The sequence below is a fragment of the Castor canadensis genome, chromosome 13 (genome assembly GCF_047511655.1).
Source record: "Castor canadensis chromosome 13, mCasCan1.hap1v2, whole genome shotgun sequence".
Taxonomy (NCBI): Eukaryota; Metazoa; Chordata; class Mammalia; order Rodentia; family Castoridae; genus Castor; species Castor canadensis.
Genome location: NC_133398.1, coordinates 6,138,387 through 6,160,055, shown reverse-complemented (window position 1 = coordinate 6,160,055; position 21,669 = coordinate 6,138,387). Strand labels below are relative to the sequence as shown.

At 54.5% G+C, this 21,669-nt stretch overlaps 1 protein-coding gene across 2 annotated transcripts in view; it reads left to right on the top strand.

The window, feature by feature from the left end:
* Ass1 (argininosuccinate synthase 1) overlaps positions 1–21,669 on the top strand; it is a 50,984-nt gene that overhangs the window by 7,351 nt on the left and 21,964 nt on the right. For both annotated transcript variants that reach the window (XM_020185253.2, XM_074052992.1), the window contains 7 exons: positions 1,357–1,425; positions 3,657–3,845; positions 9,598–9,654; positions 11,613–11,687; positions 15,209–15,279; positions 15,762–15,792; positions 20,923–21,013. In XM_020185253.2, coding sequence (XP_020040842.1) covers positions 1,357–1,425; positions 3,657–3,845; positions 9,598–9,654; positions 11,613–11,687; positions 15,209–15,279; positions 15,762–15,792; positions 20,923–21,013 — 583 coding nt within the window. The remainder of the gene's footprint in view (positions 1–1,356; positions 1,426–3,656; positions 3,846–9,597; positions 9,655–11,612; positions 11,688–15,208; positions 15,280–15,761; positions 15,793–20,922; positions 21,014–21,669) is intronic.

Genomic DNA, 21,669 nt, shown 5'->3' with positions numbered 1-21,669 from the left:
CATCCCAAATCAAACCAGCTCCACTTGTAATGAACTTGGATGTGGCCTCTGAATCCTCTACACAACTCTTCAGGATTCTGGGTTGCAAATTCTAGAAATCCAATTTAAAACCAGCTGAAGACAAGAAAAAAAAACAAAAAAATTGCACCATAGCATTTCTTGGCTTACATACCTGAGGAAGAAGTCCAGAGGGATGACAGCTTCAGGCATGGTGGGATCCAGGCGCTTCCCCAGATCTCTGTCTTCACCTTTGCTGGGCTTCATTCTTGGCCTCTCCCCAGGACAGGCAAAGCTGCCAACATGGCCATGATGTTCCCATCATAGCTTAGCTTTCTCTGAAAAAAGAAGGGCTTGCCCCAGAGATGACAGCAGGGCCCAAGGGCACACTCATTGAACTGAGTCACTGCCTGCCATGCATTAGACACTCTGGCTACATCTTGGGGGGCTTGGCTGGGGTCACAGTGAGCAGGAGGCATGATTTTCTTCCTCCATCCCTGGGGATGGGGTCTCCCAGGAAAAAATATCTGTTCCCAGAGGAAGTCAGGATTGCAGGACAGGCAGAAGTTGGCTGCAGCCAGGAGTGGTGTGTGTGTGTGGTCAGTGTGCCCCTTCTACCTCACCTGGTCCCCTCGAAGACCAGATGGGAAGGCACTTTGCTCACTGTCACCTGGTGAATAACAGCACAGTGCTCAGGGGTTGCCAACAGCCTCTGATGTATTAATCATGACTGGAGGTGCTGACCCTTCATATTCCATGGCTACCACCTGTCAGCTGACTGTGACCTCGGGCAAGCACCTGCAGCTGTGCTCCAGGAAGATTGCAGAGTGGTGAACGGAATGCAGAAGCCAGGGTTCAGGGGACCTGAGCAGCAGGCTAGAGTCCAGCAGGAGAAAACATACCAGGGTCTAGACAGCTGCCTGCTGTCTGCTCAGATGTTCCAGATGGGCAGAGCACTTCCTGTGTCCAGGGAAGTGGGCAGGGCTGGCAGTTCCTGTGGGCAGCCTTTGCTCTGGCTCGGGGACTGCTGCAAGGACTCCAGGGAATTCTTAGACTTGCAGGTAATGACAGCAGACAGCTGCATCCCAGCAGCCTGTGTGCCTGTCCTCAACCCAGGGAAACCACTGCCCAGTACACCCGGTCATGCAGTCCCAAGCCTAAGCTGCTGCAGTCCCTCAGCCTCTCCAAACCTGGCCTGTGCCTGTTCCTTCCCGTCACAACCTTGCTGTCAAATGGGACCTCTTCTGTTTGAGGGCTTGTGGGTGTGGGTGCTTGACCAGGCTCACCCAGGGGGCTGATGTCCTCTTGCTTTCTCCTCTGTCCCCTGGGCTCATTGGCCTCTCTGCTTCTATTCCTCAGGCCAACATCGGCCAGAAGGAAGACTTTGAGGAAGCCAGGAAGAAGGCGCTGAAGCTTGGAGCCAAAAAGGTATAAATGATCAGGCAGGGTTTGTGACATAGAAAGGCAGCAGCAGGTGTTCCTGTCTCCTTGCATCCCTCCCAGACTGTCTTCTTGCCTCCAAGAGTGCAAGATCAAATCTTGCTTTCTGGTGTGTGTAGACGCCATGCATCTGTCCTCCACCTATCATCTGTCATCCATCCATCCATCCATCCATCCATTCATCCATCCACCCATCCACCCATCCATCCATCCATCCATCCATCCACTCACCCACCCATCCACCCATCCACCCATCCACCCATCCATTCATCCATCCATCCACCCACCCATCCATCCACCCATCCATCCACCCACCCATCCATCCACCCACCCATCCATCCACCCACCCATCCATCCACCCATCCATCCATCCATCCATCCATCCACCCATCCACCCATCCACCCATCCACCCACCCATCCATCCACCCACCCATCCATCCATCCATCCACCCATCCATCCATCCATCCACCCATCTATCCACCCACCCATCCATCCACCCATCCATCCACCCACCCACCACCCACCCATCCATCCATCCATCCATCCACCCACCCATCCATCCATCCATCCACCCATCCATCCATCCATCCACCCATCCATCCATCCATTCATCCATCCATCCATTATTCATCTATCTGTCCCTTCCCCTTCTGTCTCTGTCCTCCTATCCATCCATCCACTCATCCGTCCATCATCTACCCATCATTCATCTACCTGTCCACCCTTCTTTCATCTCTCTCTCTGTCTCTCCACACGCATCCTTCCATCCATTCGACAGAATCAGAAAACTCCATTTGGGTTCAGTGCATTGGCTATGTAGCTAATCCTGTGCCAGACAGAGGCCCCATGTTTGGTGGTCAGAGCCAGTGTGGCTCACAGTGCCAGTATAAATTGTCCCCCATGGGGAAGACCCTGCTCCTTGCACCCCTTCACTTGGAGAGTGAGCGGGGACACAGCAGGGGTGGTATGAAAGGCACCAGCCCACCTGCCTGGCCAGAACCAGCAGGATGAATGCATGGAGAGTGACTGTCACAGACCCCACTTCCCCTTTTGGCCTGGAGTTAGAATATACCTCCTGTCTGCTGTCCCCCAAGTCCGGGGGAGTGTCTGAATAGTGGCCTGGGAAGAGGGAAGGGGGGCTCTGAGTGCTGAGGATGAGGGAGAACTTCAGCCAGGGACTGAGTAGGGTGTTGTGTAAAGGTTTGCTTGAGCCTCTTACTCTAGATAAGCAATTTTTTCTTTTTTAAAATTTTATTTATTTACTTATTTATTTATTTATTCTGGCAGCACTGGGGTTTGAACTCAGGGCCTCACACTTACTAGACAGGCACTCTACCACTTGAGCCACTCCACCAGCCCTTTTTTGTGTTGGGTTTTTTCAAGCTAGGGTCTCATGAACTATTTCTGGGGAAGTGGCGGGGGCTCAAACCAAAATCCTCCTGATCTGCACCAGGCTTTAGGTAAGCAATTCTTAATCCTTTTGGTCTCCAGACACCCAACACACATGCTCTTATTTATTTATTTCTTTGCAATTTGCTGTGTTTACTTTTGCATATAACGTTAGAATTCAATTCTCATTGCGTCTGTACCATCCATATGCATGTCGCCACAGTGAAAAGGGCAAAGGGCATCTTCGTATCACTATGCACAGTGTTTCACTCAGCTTCCCAAGCTGCCGTTCTGTACTTTGAGAACCGTTGCTTGTGACTGGAGTCTCAGCCTTGGCACTGTTTACCTGTGGCTGGCTGTCCCGTGCGTTTTAGGATGTTTAGCGATATCTGTGGACTTCACCTACTAGATGTCACACACCTTCCCCTCCTCCCCTAGCCTGACAATTGTGACAACCAAAACACTCCCCAGACATTATCAAGTTCCCCCTGGGGAATAAAAGCACCCTGGTTGAGAGCTAGTGCTCTAGATCTTAGGCGGCAACTGAGCTTCATCTTAGGGGGAAGGATTTAGGAACCATGTCAGTTTCAGCTGGATGGTGTTTTGGGATCGATTAGCAATGTCTGTGATGAGTGCGGGAGGGAGAGTAACTGTACATTTTCTGGAATCGAATAGTGATGCCTTCTGCCTCTGCAGAAGGAGAAACGGGGTTCAGCTTGCCATTGCAGTACTGGCCATTGCTGTGGGCCACCTGACACCGCCCAAGCTTTGTAAATGCACTGGCCCCCATCCTTGCTGGACTCCCTCTCATGGCCTCTCTCCCCACAGGTGTTCATCGAGGACATGAGCAGGGAGTTTGTAGAGGAATTCATCTGGCCCGCCGTTCAGTCCAGTGCGCTCTACGAGGACCGATACCTCCTGGGCACTTCTCTTGCCAGGCCCTGTATTGCCCGGAAACAGGTGGAGATCGCCCAGCGGGAAGGAGCCAAATATGTGTCTCATGGTGCCACGGGAAAGGTGAGGCGAGGGGTGGATTGGGGAGGGGCTGCCAAGGGAAAGAGATATCCAGAGTGATGGGTGACTGCAGTGGCCTGAGGTTGGGCATCCAGGACCACTTGACGCCCAGTGTGCAGCCTGGTTTGGTTAAGATTCCAGTAAGATGAGCAGTGACAACCACCCCTGCACACTGCATGCCGTGAGGTCTGTCTGCCTGGGCCCAGGCCCCCGTGGTGGGAGCCGTGTCAGACTCAGTGCAGGCTTGGAGACACAGGTATTGGCTAAAGTCACCATGGGACGTAGTGGAAGGATTGGCAGAGTGGTGGCTCTAGAGACCAGAAATCCAAGGTCAAGTGCAGGGCCTCACACCCTCTGAGGGCCTGGGAAAGGACCGTGGGCCTCGATCCTTGCTCCTGGTAGCCTGGGGCCCTTGTTCCTTGGCTTGTAGTATCACTGCCATCCTCAATCTGCACATGGCCACCACTTCCCTGTCTCCATATTCTCCTCTGTGAGTGTCTGTCTCTGTCCAAACAACCTCCCCTTTTATAGGGACGGTAGTCTTACCTGGGCTAGGACCCACCCCAACAACCTCATTATAACCTGATTACCTCTGTAATGTCCCGAGCTTCAGATAAGGTCATATTCAGGGCGTGGCTCAAGTGGTAGACCATCTGCCTTGTAAGCACAAAGCCCTGAGTTCAAAGCCCAGTGTCACAAAAAAAAAAAAAAAAAAAAAAAAGGCCAGGAAATGGCTCACGCCTGTAATCCTAGCTACTCTCAGGAGGCAGAGATCAGGAAGATTGCAGATTTCTCAGCCAGCCCTGGCAAATAGTTCGAGAGACCCTATCTTGAAAAAACCCACCACAAAAAAGGACTGGTGGAGTGGCTCAAGAGGTAGAGCTCCTGCCCAGCAAGCATGAGGCCCTGAGTTCAAATCCCAACTGTCCAGTGACTTTTTGATAGACTCTCAAAGTTAGTTGACAGCATTCCAATAGTATAGGATCTCTTCCTGAACAACCGCACAGCCTGCAGGCTCTCAGCCTCCTCAGCAACAGGGCGTTCACTACCTCACCAACCCCAGGCTCTGGTCAAGGTGGTAATGGGGGAGGTATGGGACACACACGGCTAAGACTGGTATGGAAAGCGGATTTGAAGGTGGCCTTGCAAACAGCCGTGCACCAGAATGGCACTGGGCATGTCTTCAGTCATTTGCTTGAGTACTGCGTAAACAGCAGGCACCTGCTAGGTGTGGGCATGCGTTAAGCTCCTGGAACCTATTGCCTGCCCTCAGGGAACCTCTGTTCTAGCAAGGAAGAAAGCAGCTGAGGGTCTGCCAGGCAGCCGTGGGGCAGGGGGCAGGGGCAGAGGGAGGGCTGAGTTCGGGAGGATGAACATAGGTGGGTAATCTTGGGGTGTGGGAACAGTGTACCAGGAAGAAGGGACAGCCCATGTAAAGGCCTGGAGATGAGGCCCTGAACAGCAGACCTGGGAGCACAAAACAGTCTTAGCAGCTGTGGGAAAAGCCAGAGGGTCAGAGCCAACGGAGGTCACTCTGAGAGTTTGACTGCATCCTGAAAACAGTTATGTGCCATGGGAAAGTCCCAGGCTGCGTGAGGGTGGCTGGCACCTTCCAGAGATGTTGGGAAACCACACTGGGCTGAAATGGTGGAAGGCAAAGACTGGGGAGGGTCTCTCTCTCTATCACGCACGCAGGGCCCTAGTGCTCACTGTCACCCCAGTCAGGGATAACAGGATTCTGGGGAAACAGACAGAGAGGTGGGCAGACCGGGCTGTCTGGGCAGGATGTGTGTGGCTTCTGTGTGAGGGCCTTGGTAGCAGAGAATGCAGGAATGAGCCCAGTGCTCAGGACTTAAGGCTCCGGCCACACGGCTGGGCTCAGGTCGGAGCCTCACAGCTTCAGCCTGGTGCAGTTCCCTGGAAGAGCCTCTGCCTCCTCATCCGTATGGGGATAAACACAGCACCCCATTCACGAGGCGCTTGGGAGTGATGGGCAGGTAATTCACGTTGTGAATGTTCAGTGTAGAACGTGTGCAAGACCTGTGACTATCAGGAAGGACATTAACAACAAATGTCAGCCCAGACAGAAAAGCTCTGAGTCATCACATCTGTCCCAGTGGAATCCGAGGTCAAAACCCCTCCCCCACCCCACCTGGGAGGCTGGGGACCAGATACTAGGAGGGGTCCTGCCCAGAGAAGGTCCCTCCACTGGTACAGTTGATCTAAGTAGGCGAGGGTGGGTCTGGTTCTGACTTGAACAGCAATTGGGTCCAGGCAGAGCCCCGCCCCCGCCCGCCTGCCCCCCCCCCCCCCCAGTGTCTGTCCACAGCTGTGCGCTGGGCCGCCACATGGCCACCAGAGGGCGCCAAAGGCCTGGGTTTGAAGAGGCTGCTGGCAGTAGAGGAGGCGGCCTGCATCCCTGCTAGAGTCCTGCCGGGCTTCGTCCCCTCTGCCGCAGTCTCTGGCTGCTTGGGTCTTGGGAGGCATCCCTGGCAATTCACACTTCGGGGACACAGCCAGGATGGTCATTGCGGGACCTCCAAGACCAGCTGTGGGAAGCCCATCCGGGCCGTGTCGCCCTGGTTCTACTGCCCCTTGTCTGGGACAGTACTCCCAAGCCTCAGTCTCCCTTCGTGCACAGTACTTGAAGATTCCCCAGCAGCCTCTGGAGACAGTATTTGAGAACCGGGGAGTGCAAACTGGGGAGAGCTGCGAGACTGGGGTGGAGGCAGGTGTCCTGAGAGGTGGTGAAGGGAGGGGGTGAGTAGAGGCTATGTGGCCCCAGAGGCAGAGCCAGGGCCATGTTGCAGGGCCGCAGGACTGCCATCAGGGTGGATCCCAGCAGAACACTTGACAGAGACCTGCAGGTGGCTCACTGAGGAAGGAGGCGTCCATGGCCCGGGTGGAAGCAGTGCACAGAGGGACCTAGATGAATGAGGTCCCAGTGTGGCCTCTTGGAGTGGGCCGTGCCAAATCTCCAGGTGTTTGGTAACTCAGCGGTGGCCTCGCCCAGCCTCTGGCTCCTGACCTGGGCATGGAGCAGGGAACCAGAGCCCTGAGGTCCTTATTCTAGCCTCACAGACATACTGTGCCTTGACGCACTTACTCTTTAGTTGGTGTTGTTTGTTTTGTGAGACAGGGTCTTGCTTGGTAGCCCAGGCTGGCTTTGAACTCACAGTCCTCCTGCTTTAGTCTCCCAAGTGCTGGGATTACAGGCAGGCACTACCACGCCTGGCTTTTGACATGCTTCCTTTTCACTCTGAGAATTCTGATCCAGTGCTGGCACTCCTGTGCCCAGGTCATGCTACAGGATGAGGTAGGTGGAGGAGGGACTGGGGGCCTTAGGAACAAGACCCCAACAGAGGAGCAGGCAGGGTGAGGCTGAAATATCTGGAGAGAGCAAGAGTTAGCCAGTGGCCCTAAGGGGAAGGGGGGTCCCAAGCTACAGGACCAGCCTGTATAAAGACCTGGTGGCCAGAGGCATCTCTCCCAGCAGCCCAGCCCAGACAGTGCCCTGTACAGAAATACAGCTATTTCTCACTCTTCCTCACCCAGCTGTGAGCCAATCCCCACCCAGAGTGCACAGAGCTGGGTGACACCCACCCCTATGCAGTTGTGGAAGAAGAGCCTAGAAATAAGAGCCTAAGACTCTGGAGGGTACAGGTCGTCATTTGAAAAGGCACCATCTGCGGGGGTGCCCTGAGGCAGATGGGGGGGTCCCCCAGGCCCTTCCCATCCTGGTAGGCGCTCACCCTATTAGCCAGGTGTGCACGTGCATCAGCGTGTGGACACGTGTGTGTGACAGACACTGTGTCCCTTCTCTCCTGGGGAAGCTGCTAGTAGCTGCCCAGTTTTGGGAGTCCTGGGGTTATGCAGAGGAGTGGAGGGGCTCTTGGCTCTTGCCTGGGACAGACTTTGAACCAAGGAAGCCTGTTTGTTTGGCTTCTTTGAAGGTCTCAGGCTCCTGAACAGATGGATGTCCCCCTGGCATGTCTGGGTCGGCAGACACCAGCCCATCCAGGCCTGACTGGGGAGGCACAAGCTGCCTTTGTGTCGGGGAAACATGAAGCCGTGGGGAAAAGTAGCTGGGGCAGGCAGCACTTGACCGTGCACTTGACAAATATAAAATGAGTCTACTTTGTGCTAGCCTTGGGTCCTGGGGCAAGTGCTCCCTCCCTATCCCCAGTGTCCCCATCCACACATGAGTGACAACCGAATCTGCCACATGGGGCAGCTGTAAGGACTCAGTGGAGTCCGAGTGTAATCTATTAGGATGGGCATGTTTGCTGTGTGACCCTGGGAAGCTGGCTTGCTCTCTCTGAGCTTCACTTTCCAGATCTATAAAGCAAGGTTAAAAATCCTACTGGCCCCAGTGGCTGACTGTGTGGCAGCACATAGTAGGTGCTCACTGCAAGAGACCAAGGGTGAGGGGCTGGCTGGTGGGGACCACCTAGAGCCCTGTAGGTGTTGGAGGGAGCAACTGCAGCTCCACACATCGCCTGGCTCTGCGGAGAGGGGCTGGAACCTGGGTTTCCGCATTGCCTGACAAGACTCTGGAAAATAACATGTTATTCCTGCCGCTGCCTGGCTGCGCCCATGCAGTTTTCACAGTAGGCGAAAGGTGCCTCATTATTTCACAGTGCTTAAGCCTCCCTCAGCTGTGAGCCGACAGCAAAAGTGGGCGGGAGCCATGGCATCTTCTGGGGCTGAGCTGGGCTGGCAGAGGCCTGCGTCCTGGCCACCTGCGCTCACCCCAGCCCCTCTTCCTCCCGGTCATTGTCAGTGCGGTCTGCAGTCTGGGCTTTGTTTGGAAGAATATGTGCCAGGCAGGGGGTGAAGGGTAGGGTGTAGGTGACTATGTGTTGACAGACCAAGTGACCTGTGCAAGGGTGCATAGGACCTGGGCTTGGGAGTCCTGTCTCAGCCTTATGTCCTTGGACTGGTCCTGTGCCCTCTCTGGGCCTCAGTTTCTCTGTCTGTGCAGAGAGGAACTGAAAGCAAAAGACCCTCCCTGGGCACTTGGTTTTGTCTCCTCCCCTAGCCAGCCACTTTAGAGTAGGGAAACTGAGGCTCAGGGTGACAGGACTCCCAACGTTGTAGATGTGGAAGATCTAAGTACCATGGTGCCCAAGCCCTGGCATGAGCTTGACTTTGTATGGGGCATGGTGAGGACAGCTTAGGGGCCACCTGGAGGACATAACCAGCAGAGCTTCTTGCACCTGAAATCTGTGGAGGCCAGGCCTCCAAACCCAGAGGAGTTGCACACTCCGGCTTGCATCCCCTGGACTGTACACACACACAAGATGACATAGTGCATGACCCTCTGCTCCCCATGTCCCCAGAAGTGCACACACCCTGTCCTTCCAGGCTTGCACCATGCACAGCCCACACTGCAACATGCTCCCTGCCACATGCACACTCAACTCAGCCCTGCACACCCAAGAATCATGTGCATTTGCAACTCAGCACACACCTGGCACACAGGCATTGAGTCCTGGAACATCCTGAGTGCCCCCACAGCTCGGCTCTGGACTCAGAAGGTCCTGGGTTCAAGTGCTGGCACCACCTGTGGGACAGAAACTGCTTCCTCAGTCTTTAAAACAGGCTAATAATAAAGGGGATTGTAAGGTCAAAGGATGTACATCAGAGAAGAGAGTCTTCCAGCATGCTGTCTACTGTCCCCTGACACCGCCCCATCCCCAACCTCCCACGTCCCCTACCCCGTGGGTCCTGACAGTCCTCTGTTCTGTTTCAGGGGAATGACCAGATCCGGTTTGAGCTAACCTGCTACTCGCTGGCCCCCCAGATAAAGGTAAGACATAGGGTAGTCACTGGGGGCAGAGCTTGGGGTTCCAGGAGGTAGCACAGGACAGGGACAGTGTGCCTGTCACTCCCATAAAGAGCATCAGATGGGCAGGGGTGGACATTCTGCAGGGAAGATCTCATCCTCCCTGGCCATTCACTCTTCTCAGAGGTGCTGTCCACGTATGTGGGCGGCCCTTCTGCCACTGTCCTTGGCACTGCAGGGGTGTAGGCTGGAACAGCTCTGGGACATGAATACTGATTTCTAGGTTGCTCAGAGCACTCCTGGCCACAAGCAGGGCCACTCAGCTGCACCCCGGCTACCTGTAATGGCCCCCAGCATCTTAGGTTGAGAATCCCCAGGATGTCAGGGAAGCAAGCACCCTGACCCTCCTGCCTGGCCTTGGGCCTGGCCTGCGTCCACTCATCCCTCCATCCATTTATTCCTTCACTCACTTACTCCCCCTTCCCTGCAGTATTCATCAAGGGCCTACTCCTTGCAGGCCTTGGGGGGCTCCAGGCATGCAGTGCCTAAGATGGGGCTCCTGGGCCAGAGCACCAAAAGCCATGGGAGCAGAACACAGGCACAAACACCAGCCCTCGGGCAATTCTAGTTTTTCTAGTAGGCACAGTGAGAAAAATGAAATAAAAAGAAACAGGTGACATCATTTTTTTTTTTCTTCTGCGGTGCTGATGATCAAATCCAGGGCCATGAGCCAGACACTTAGGCAAGTGCTCTACCACTGAGCCCAGGTGACATCATCTTCATAATATATTTTTTTGAACTCATGTATTCAAAATGTCATCCAACCTGGAATGAGACCCACACCTGGTCCTCTGCACCCAGTCTCCAGGTGCTCAGGAAGGGGTACACGTGCCTCGTGGCTGCACACAGCAGTCTCAGTTGGAGTTCCTTTGTGGTCACTGTGGCTAAAGCTACGAAGACCTGCCCCCTCCCAATCCCCACTGGGCTCTAGGGAGTTGCCGTTTTTCCTTTCAGTGGAAGCTCTTTCTCTGGCCCTTTAACCGGCCAGCAGCTGTCGGGGGCTGAGCTGGCCTGGAGGTGAGCAGTAATGAGCTCTAATGATCTGTTTTGACCCCACATGCTAGGCGGCTGAGGAGCCCTGGACAGTGGCTGTTTGTTGACTGGCTGCGGGTGGGCGAGATGGCCGGCATCAGAGCTCCTCCCTCTACTTCCACTTCTCTGATTCCCACAGCAGCTTGTGGGGGCCAGGGCATCCAGTTTCTGGGTCTTTGTCTACAGAGGCCTAGCCTAGGGGCTCCAGTGGGGCTGGGGCCATGCTGGTCTCCAGGAGCCAGGGTGTTCCCAGGGCTCAATCTGGTGGCTAGTGGCTCCTTGCATTCTAAGGCTGGGGGGGCTGAGGACAGCAGGCTTTTCTACCACTGCACCCCACCATATCAGCTCCTCAGACCAGAAACCAGACCAGTTTCCGATGCCCTCACACCTAAGTTTGCTCAGAGACAGGGCTGGGTGCAGACTCTGCTTCTAGGGGACCTGGCCCTGACCCCTCAGGCTCATGGGAACCCTGTGGCCCTGCATCAGTCTTGGATACCTCTCCTACTTCCCTCTGTCCCCTACCCAGAGCAGCCTGTGGCGAGACTCAGACCAGTCAGGGGGTAACATGTCATCTCTTGAACCCCTAGCCTATCCAGGGTCACTAGGCTTTGAGGCCTGTCTAGTTCAGACCTAAGATAATAGTTGGGAAGACTGAGACTCAGAGGGCACACAGCCTTTCTGCCATGGAATTTGGGCCTCTCTACAGCCAGAGCCAGAAGACCCTCCTCTCTGCCCACTCCCTGTAGATTGCATCCTCTCTAGGGACACAGCAGAAGACCCTCCCCCAGGTGGACCATTCCCAGAGAGGCCAACTCTGCTACATAAGGGCCAGCCAGCAGAAGGCAGTGGCTCGGTCCCCCACAGTCCTGACTCCCTTGCCCTGTGTCCAGGTCATCGCTCCCTGGAGGATGCCAGAGTTCTACAACCGGTTCAAAGGCCGCAATGACCTGATGGAGTACGCAAAGGTAAGACTGAGTCTCCACCATCATCCCCGGCCCTTCAGGCGCATCCCTGCTTAGGGCCACCTGGGCCAGGGCTGGGATGGGAGAATGGACCACTACTCCAGCTGCACCTGTTCCCTCAGCCGGCCCCATAGAAGTGAGGTCATCTGCCAATTCCATTTCCTGGGTGGGGACATCTCTGAGGGGCATCTCCAGTCCATGAGCTGGAAGGTGCTGGGCTCTGTCCCCCTCCCTTTCCCAGGGAGATCAGAGCCTTGTTTGCACCTCTGCTGTGGTCCATGGGTGTGGCTCCCTGTGGGGGGGGGGTGGGGGACAGCCAGGGAGGGGGTGTGAGCTACAGGCCATCCTCTGTCCCTCGATTACCTGGTCACTAATTGTTCCCAGCTCTTTCCCGGGAACAGGTAGGCGCTGTGAGGGGCAGGCAGACAAAGCTTCTTGTGGTGCCAGCCTTCTTTGAAGTACAAGTTGCAAGAAAACATATTAGAAGTTTTGCATCGAGATCCTTAGCTGCTCCCCGGGGCACCTTTCTTTTTAGCGACTCTATGGCAGCACTTGACAAACAGCCTCAATCAATCAGACGGGAGAAAAGCAACTCAGTGCACACACCAGAAAATTGCTCAGGTTTTTAAATAGCAGTCGCCAGGGCTGGCTGTGTGCTCTTGTGCAGCCAAGGTGCCGCGTGGTAGGGGATGCGGCGGGAAGGCAACCCTGCCCTGCCGCCAGCATCCCATTAAGCCCTGGAGCGCTGGGAGGAAGGACCTCCTCCACCATCTGTTGTTTTATTATTAAGAGGGGAGTTTACAAGAGCAAACCCATATGTTGCCAAACAAATTGTCAAAAGCAGCGCTCGCTATTAAAGGAGAGAAGGTTGGCCAGGCGTCTTTTTGCCTCCCCCCACACCCTTCTCCAGGATGATATAGAGTATGAAGCATGTCTCGTCTTTAAGTATAATGAATTGCAAGCCCTGCACTCTGCCACACTCACTCCCTGAGTGGCGATGGGAGGGACAGACTGACCTATGGATAAAGGTGGCTTCCATTTGCTGCCAGCCCCCATGCAAAAGCAGTCTCTGGTTTTTCCAGCAAAGATAAATTTTAAGAATGCAGTGGTTCCCTCTTCCTGGATTTGCAGGAGAAGGCACTTGGCTTAACTTCCATTCCAAATAAGCTTTGGAACTGAAAAAGTTAGGGAAGGACGAAGGTGTCCTCCCTCGGCCACCCACCCTCTTCTTGGGAGCTGGGTTTCAGGGTCCAGGCGTGGAAAATCCAAGTACATTCTAGAAGGAAGGCAGAGCCACTCAGGAAATGACTAGAATAACTGAGTAGCTGCAAGGCTTTGTCCAAAATTCAGAGCCAGGCAGGATCTGAGACAGATGAGAGAAAAATCAATGGGGCTTTGAAAATCTCTGGTTTCAAGACCCGTAAGTAGCCAGGGCCAAAAGGTGCTCTGTAAGCCTCATAAAAACCTGCATTTGCTGTGCTCTCTGTCTCCCTCCAGACACATCGTCTAAGGCAAAAATGCTCAGAACCACCATCCTTATCATTGCTACCGCAATTAATTAAAAAATAATAAACCTAGCCAGGCGCCCTGTGACTCATGCTGTAATCCTAGCTACTTGGGAGGCTGAGATCAAGAGGATCTTAGTTTGAGGCCAGTCCAGGCAAATAGTTCAAGAGACCCCCATCTCCAAAATAACCAGAGCAAAATGAACTGACGGTATGGCTTAAGCAGTAGAGCATCTGTTTTGTGAGCACAAAGCCCTGAGTTCAAATCCCAGTTCCACCAAAATAATAATGATAAGCCAGAATACCAGGTGGGGCACAGAGTGGCCACCTGCCCCACAGTGAGCCCACAGTGAAGGTGGTTTTGTGTTCTGTCCCCAGTTACCATGAGAAATTATGGGTAGGTTCCTCAGGACAGAGAAGAGTTGGGAAACAGAAATCTCTTGGGCCTTGCGTCATTCTATCTGGCATAATCTGTGTGTCTCTCTGCTGAGTGAAGGCCACCCATCCGGCTTATCCCTCCTTCTTCCCTGCCCTTCCCCCTCCCCTCCTCACTCCATGATGGAGACCCACTGGATCAAAGAGATGGCAAGGATTCCCACACCACCCCCAAAAGCACAGGCTCCAGAGAACCAGGCTGCCCGCTGCTCTCACCCTCAGCCATCCAGCAATGAGGCAGGAAGACAGTGTAAACCCATCTTGCACAAGGTCCTGGCCCCCACACCTGGCAGGTCCACATGGAAAGAGCACAGGGCAAGTGTGAACACATGTCCCCAACACTGAACAACCTAGAAACAAGCCATCCTTATTTTCCCTTGTAGTTTGAACCAAGGGCACAGATACTCTAGGGTAGATATGGATGTGTCTTTTTGAAATAAGTTTCCTAAAAAAAAAAAAAAAAGAAAGAAAACTTGGGTTTTGTCCTCTTTTTTTCTTTTAGCCTCATTTTCAGTTTAGCACAGTGATGAAGGAAGAGTAGCAGCTCCCAGAGGAGACCTAGAACCTCAGCCATAGGTGAAGAGCCAGAGCCAAGCAAGCCTCACCCACAGGGCCTCCCGCTGAGACCCCAGGGCCTGAGGCACTGGTGTGGAATCTGGGAAGCAGAACATCCAATGGTCTCCCCGCTTCAGGGCTTCAGGGGACCGCTGGCCTGGGCCACTTACTGCACTTGATGCCTGCTGGGCCTGGGGAGGGCAAAGCAGGTCTCTTGGGCTCTGTGCTGGAGAATGGAGCAGTGCAGGCGAGGGGGGGCTCAGGTCACGAAGACAACCTGTCTTGTCTTCCCCCCAAAAGCTGAGCAAGATAGGCCTGCACAGGGGTAGCCAGCTCTGTCTAGTCTGGGAGTGGGAGGTTTCTTTTAACAGTAGATCCCCTCATTAGGGACACATACGTCATCGGAGACAAGTCTGAAGGATCTGCCTGTGCTGTCCCCTCGTAGGGTCTGCAGAGTGATGTATGTGGCTGTTGCATTGGGTGTGGAGAGCAGCAGCTCCCAGAAGGTGCTGGGCCTGTCTTGTAAATAAGTGCCATGAGCCAGACACACACCTGGGTGTCCTGCCTTTCACTGGGTCCACGTGAAACACGTGGGTTCTGAGGGCAGATGCCTGTTACACTGTGGCTGCATGGGGGGAGTTTAGGCTGTTCTAGCCCCTAGCTCATAAGGTATGATGGGCATCAGTTAGCTGATGTTGGGAGACCCTGGGCTCAGTGCTTGGCACTAAGTGCTTCAGCGGCCCTGGGAGTGTGGACTCACAGAATCTTCTGGAAGGTTAGCATCCATTCCTCAGATCTCAGGTACACTGTCTTATAGTTGTATAGGCACGTCTAGTGGTGAGACCTTCATTCTCTCCCTGGGCACCCTGAGGAGGGAATGGGATTTGGGGTTGGTCCAGGGTCTTGCCTGAATGGGAGCCCCAGAGTTTAGGGCTACCTGGCACCTTGAGGATAACCAGGTGACCAAGCCTTACCCTTAGGTACACTTCCAGCTTCCTCACACCTGCCTGTGTTGTGTCTTATCCACAGCAACATGGAATTCCCATCCCAGTCACCCCCAAGAGCCCATGGAGCATGGACGAGAACCTCATGCATATCAGGTGAGACACACCACTGCACCTGATCTTGACTATGAGCCCTGCACCTAGGGCCCTGCCCTGGTGAAGCAGAGCCACCTCAGGAAGGTCAGACCCCCAACACCTGTGATGATCCCAGAAATCACAGGAGAGTACGACATAGGACCTGGCTTTGTCTGGGGGTATCAGGGAGGGCTTCCCTGAGGGAGTAGCATCTGAGGTTAGTGCCTCAAGGATGAAGCAGAGGGAACAGCATGAGCAGGTGGCTGAGAGCAGAGGCCCCCATGTGTGCAGCCCACAGGGGGTGGGGGTGGGGTGCAGTCCCAGCTCTTCCCATAGGGTGCAACTCCCATAGTCCAGAATGTTCCAGGCAGGGTTGGTAGCAGGTGCTTTGGCAGAAAGAAAAGGGTAGACCAGACTTGTGGGCACACAATGGGGTGGTAGGAGTGTACATGACATTGTTGTATCCCTCCTCAGCTCACCCCACCTTCCCTCTCACCCCACAGCTACGAGGCTGGAATCCTGGAGAACCCCAAGGTAACCCCCATATTTCTGGTGCCTCTGGCAGGAGCCGCTCCATGCCGATGCTGTCTGAGGCATTCGTAGCCTAATTTGAGATTTCACGGGGGGCCCCGGCCCTTCCTAGATTCCCTCCTCTTCCCTCCCCACCAGTCCCTCCGCCTGCCCTCTCCACTGCGTTTGGAGACCCCCCTCCCCTCCCTGCTCTTTTTCTAAGTGCTGTGGGATGAATAGAGGAAGGAAATATTTCAGGGCAGCAGAGAGAGTGTGTGATTGGAGACAATAAAGAAGTGATTAGGCAGATGAGACACTTGTGGGAGGGCCCAGCCTGGGCCCACCAGCCCTTGCTGGCTAAGCTGCTGCCTGGATCTGGGGTGGGGGTCAGAGCCCCAGGACCCATTTGTCTGGATCTGTGTTCCACACACACCACGTTGGGTGATCCCTGTCCCCAGCCTCTCAGGCTGGCCAGGCTGGGCCCACAGCCCTGTTTGGAGTTTAGGGGTTCTTTCCCTGGGGGATTCTTTGTGCCTCCCCCATCCCCCGTGGTTGGTGGGGAGGCAGGGTGAGGTCTGTCACGGAAGAGAAAAATCTCTTTGTCCTGGAGGGGATGTCTCCAGTCCCTAGCTGAGCCTCACACCCTGGGTGGCTGCCTTTTTTGGGGGGAGGGGGGTTGCTGCTTGGCTGATGTTAGGGAAGACATGTTTGTTAGGGAAGGGGGCTTGCACTCAGGCACCAAGAAAGACAGCTGGAGGGGAGGAGGCCTGTCGGTTTAGGTGAGAACAGGCAGAGCCGTAGCCTCACCAGGGGACCTGTACCCTTGCCTTTGCCCCATGCTGCAACAGCAGAGCCAGCCATGGCTGGTGTTAGCCATGATAGAAAGTACACTAGTGACTGTTAGCACCGGGCCTGGTGTTTCTCCACCTCCATGTCCTTGGATGCTGGCTATAAGCACCCTCATTTTAGGGGTGTGGAAACTGAGGCCCAAAGCACTGACTCCTCCCAGCTGTTCAGAGAGAGGGCATGGCTGGTTCTCCCTGTACCTATGGTTCTCTGTCCTACTTGCTTACCCTCCTTGGTTCACATTTGTCACGTAGGGGAGCTGGCACCTTAGCCCCCTGGGGACTGATAGGCCCACAGAGCCACTGCCTGCTGGCCACAGGTTTTTCCAGTTCATGTTCTGCTGACCCCATGCCACTCAGGCCAATCACCTCTCATTAGCCAGTCAGTCACACCAAGGCCCCCCCACTGCCCCCCTGCCCCCTGCCCCCCCCCAGCCCAGGAAGGCTGAGCCAGGACTGGGAAGAACAAGTAGCTTCCAGGCAAGATGTCCTGCTGGTCCCAAACATGCTGAAAAGCACTCTCCACCCCTTTCTTAGCAGCCTGCAGTCCTCTCCTCACCAGGGAGGAGGAACTCCAAGAACAGCCCACCTCAGGACTGTGAGAGCAGAGCTGAGACCAGAGGGGAAATCAGAGACCTGGTATAACTTACCTTGTCACCGTGGGCAGGTCCTGTCCCCTCTCAGGCCTTCGATCTAATGAGGGCATTGGATGGCTATGTAAGTGCCACCACCTACCCAATACCAGAGATAGGAAACCTGTCTGACTCCCATTGCTGGGCAATGTCCAGCCAGCTACCCAACCCTTCTGAGCCTCTAAAATCCTCATGTACAAAACACACACCTCCCCCATGCTTGGCTTAGCCCAGGACAAGACCTCAACCATGGGGCTGGGGGTCTCACTCATCCTTCCTCAAGTGGGAGGCTAAGTGTTAAAGGACCTAGGTCTGCTTAGAGGCCCTCACTAAGCAGGGATGGCCAGGCCGGGCTGGGTGTGAGTCCAGAGATACAGCCTGCCTGCTGAGACCCACGAGCCTGGTAAGAGGCACCCACAGTCCAGCCAATCTGGCAGGGGGTCAGCACTATCCTCTATGCTGGCCTGGCCATGCCAACAGAAAAGCACACCGAGGGCTAACTTAAATTCCAGGACCGTTGTTTGTGTCTCTGGATCTCCTGTGCCAAGCAGTGGCTCAGACCCCCTGGGGAGGAGCTCTGGGAGCTAGAGCTTAAGGGAATGGGTGCCCCTCCCCCTCTCCCAAAAAGAGCCCCAAGACCCGAGCCCTGTGGACTGGAGGGATTGAGGCAGATGGCTGAGCTATTTTCTGCCTCCATGAGAGCTGATTGAAGGGCAATGAGGCAGCTAATGCGAAGAAAGATAGAAATTTACTTGCTTTAACTTCATACGGCCCACAGTGAAAGAGTTCATTCAGCCGCCGGCCGCCATATCTGATGGATGAATGAACCATTTGCAGCATCCATCATGCCTCTACATCATGGTTCAGTTCGTGGGCCATTGGTTTCCAATTCCTCCTCTTCGGGCCCTGTTTCATGCTTTCTTTCGTCCTCTCCCCCACCCCCACCCCTATCCTCTCGAGTTCTCTCTCTCTCTTTCTTCATTCTCTCCCCTCCCTCCAGTCCACTCCCCCCCCCCACGAGATGACATTGGAAGTGAGCCCTCCTGCTGGGGTGGATAAATAGCAACATTGATACTCAGCAACAACTGTTTGTCATTTGAACCAGGCTTTTAGGAGAGAGAGTAAAAAGAAGGCAGGCGCCTGCCCACCTCAGAATGCAAAGCAAATGTCATTTTCTTTCTATTTAGTTATTTTATTTAATCGGTGCTGTCAGGTACCAGCCCACTCGACAGCTGCCTCTGACTTCCGTTGTACAGTGTGGACCTTCCTGTCTCCTCTTTCTGTTGTCACCCTCTACTTCTAAGGAGTGTGGCTGGAGAAAGTGACAAGCAACCACAGGCAGGCCCAGTGCAGGTGGCGGTGGGTGGGAGGGAGGTGGGCTTGATGGAAGGGCAGCCCTCAGCACTGGCACCCTGGTTTGAATTAAGCCTGCCCTTGGAGTCCTGGGCAGGTAGAAAAGGGGCTGTGGAGCTGCGCAAATCATTTGCCCTTCAGGCTGAAGATGGGCCTTTAGGCCTGTCTGTGTCCAGGGAACATGGTGTTGGCAGGACCTCATGAGCCAGGAGAGCCTGGCATTTCTCTGAAACCAGGCCGAGGGCTGGGGAATGGTGCTGGCTGCTTTTCAGCCCAGGTTGCCATAGAGCTAGAAGAGGGCATGGATGTTTGAGAGAGCCCCAGGCTGTCTTTGAAGAACAGGCCTCTTCTCTGGGCTTTGGTTTTCCCTCTGGTCCAGGGAGGCATCAGACTGGGGACCCTTAAACCCCTCCAGCTTCCCTGGGTCTGTCCTTAAGGCTGGTCTGAGTTCTTGTTTGTGTCACATGAATGGAAAAAGATGTAGGGTTCAGGCCCTGTGTCACACAGCACTTTGGGTGAGATGCTTTCATTACAGACCCATCCCAGCTCAGTCTAGTCAACATAGGATTTAGGATTCTTAAGTGCTGTCAGTGTTAAAATCAGGAGAGTTCTGGGGGAACCCAGGTGTTGGCAAATAGCTCCCAGATGAGTGACCCTTCCTGGAGGGGCTCTTCTGTGGGGGAGGCTCAGAGCCCATCAACACGGTCCCTCTGCCAGCAGAATGTCCCTGTTCGCACCAGGACTTGTTTAGCACTTTCTTGTGTTTCCACACCCAGCAGAAGACTGTCTGCATTTAAAAAAAATTTTTTTTTGTAGTACTGGAGCTTAAACTCAGGGCCTACACTTGAGCCACTCCACCAGCCCTTTTTTATGATGGGTGTTTTCAAGCTAGGGTCTTGTGAACTATTTGCCTGGGCTGGCTTCAAACCAAGATCCTCCTGATCTCTGCCTTCTGAGTAGCTAGGATTATAGGTGTGAGCCACCAGTGCCCAGCTCTGTCTGCACTTAAATTGTAAAACAGTCAAGGGCAGGTATCGTTTTCCCATTTACAAATGAGGAAACTGAGGCTCAAGGAAGTAAGGCAACTCGGAATAAAGGAGTGGCTCAAGAGGTAGAATGCCTGCCTAGCAAGCGCAAGGCCCTGAGTTCAAACCCCCATACCAGCAACATATAAAACAGGAAGTAACGCAGCTTGCTGAAGGCCCCACAGTCAGTGAGGCCTTGACTCCTGGCTTGGGGGAGTTTTCCACGGCTCTGAAATTGAAGACATATTCATCAAAGGTCTCATGGGTTCCCTGCCATATGCTGGGTGACCTAGACTCAGTGGGATGAAGTCCATTCCATGCAGAACTCAGCTGCAGCTGAAGTGCCTCCCACAGCCTTGGTTCCTTCTTTGGAGATGGGACAGAGATGGTTTGTCCTGACCAAACAGGGCTGTCCAGAACTCAGAAGCCACTGCAAGTGGACAGTGGTGAGAATGTCCACGAGGTCTTGAAAGGAAAGACTGAGGGATTGCAGTTCCCAGGACATCGGCAGGTGGACAGACAGCTGGGCGTGGGATGCCATGGGAGGGATTCCAGCCATCAGACCCCACAGGCCCCCATCCCTTGAGTGGCAAGTGTCCAAGCTGAGAATGGGGGAGCTGGGGGGGCTGTGGAGGCGGGAGAGAATTTTGAGAGTCCCAGGCAGCGCGAAGCCCCTCCGCCTCACCATTAGGAGGAGAGGCCCATTTTCCAACACGCCCGAGAAAAAATATACATAAAGGTTGATGTGTTTTCAAATGGGTTTTTGCTTTGCTCTTCTCTTTTCTCCCTGTGAGTATTAACCTCAGAGACCCTGGGGATGGCTCGGCTCGCTGAAGCACCTGCTGGGGTCACGCGCAGTCATTAGCTTTGCGGTCAGCGCAGAATAAACCCCAATTCCCAGCGCCAGTGAGGGCGTGCGGGCTGCTCCCGGGAAGCCCGTGGAAACGCTGCGGCCTTGCTTCTCCAAAGTCACACTTTTCCCTGCCTGACTAGTTTCTCTCCTGCTATTCTACCTCCAGCTGTGGGGGCGTCGAAGAAAAAGATGAGATCAAGTTGAGGGGAAAAATTGTCTGATTTCTTGAGCCCTTTGTTTCCCAGGCCCCTGGCAAGCAGGGCTAGCTGGGGGCTGTGGAGCCCACTGGACCAACCAGCTGGAGGGGAAGTGCCAATGGCCCCTGGTACTGGAGAGGGGGAAGGGGTGTAGGTGCCTGCGGGAGCTGGGGGGCAGGTGGCTAGGCATTGGTGTGTCCTGGCTTGGCTCTAGAGACCCCACCCTCCAACCTCTTTCTCTTTTGTCAGAACCAGGCTCCTCCCGGTCTCTACACAAAGACCCAGGATCCAGCCAAAGCTCCCAATGACCCTGACATAATTGAGATAGAATTCAAGAAAGGTACGTGCCCACCTGTCAGGAATGGAAGGGAGTCAACTCTTGGGGGTTGGCTCCTGTCCCCCCTCTGCCTGGGACCCAGGACCTCTGTACCCCTCCTGCATTCCTGGAAGCCAGAGTTCAGGAAGGGACTTCACGGGTTCCTGGCAGCTTCCCTGGGCAGTGTGATCCGGCCCAGCCTCTGGGTTGGGAAGCTTCCCATCCCACCAGGTCACCGACACTCAACCCAGGCTGAGAACTTTCCTGTCCTTGATTGGTCACTTGCAGGCTGTTTTGGGACTTTGGGAAAGTCACTCAACTTTCCTGTTCCTCTATACTGGGGATAAGAGTGCTTGCTGTTGTCCTGGTGTGGAAGGAGTTCTGTAAGGGGAAGGAGCATAACTGGATACTGACACCAAATGGTGTCACCATCCTGCTTGGTGATGGGAGGAGCAGGATGCAGTTCAGAGCGAAGGCTTGGGGACCAAGAAGAGGGCCTTTCCAGGATGCTGCAAGGTTAGGGAGGCCTCCTGGAGGAGGTGGTGCTGAGCAGCAACTAGAGAAGCCAAGAGGAGGCAGAGGCATCCTGTACCCAGGCAGGAAGTACAGCCATCTATCCACAAAGTGATGCCTGAGCAGGAACAGGGAGTAGAGTAAGAGGGTCCCCAAAGCTCAGCCTT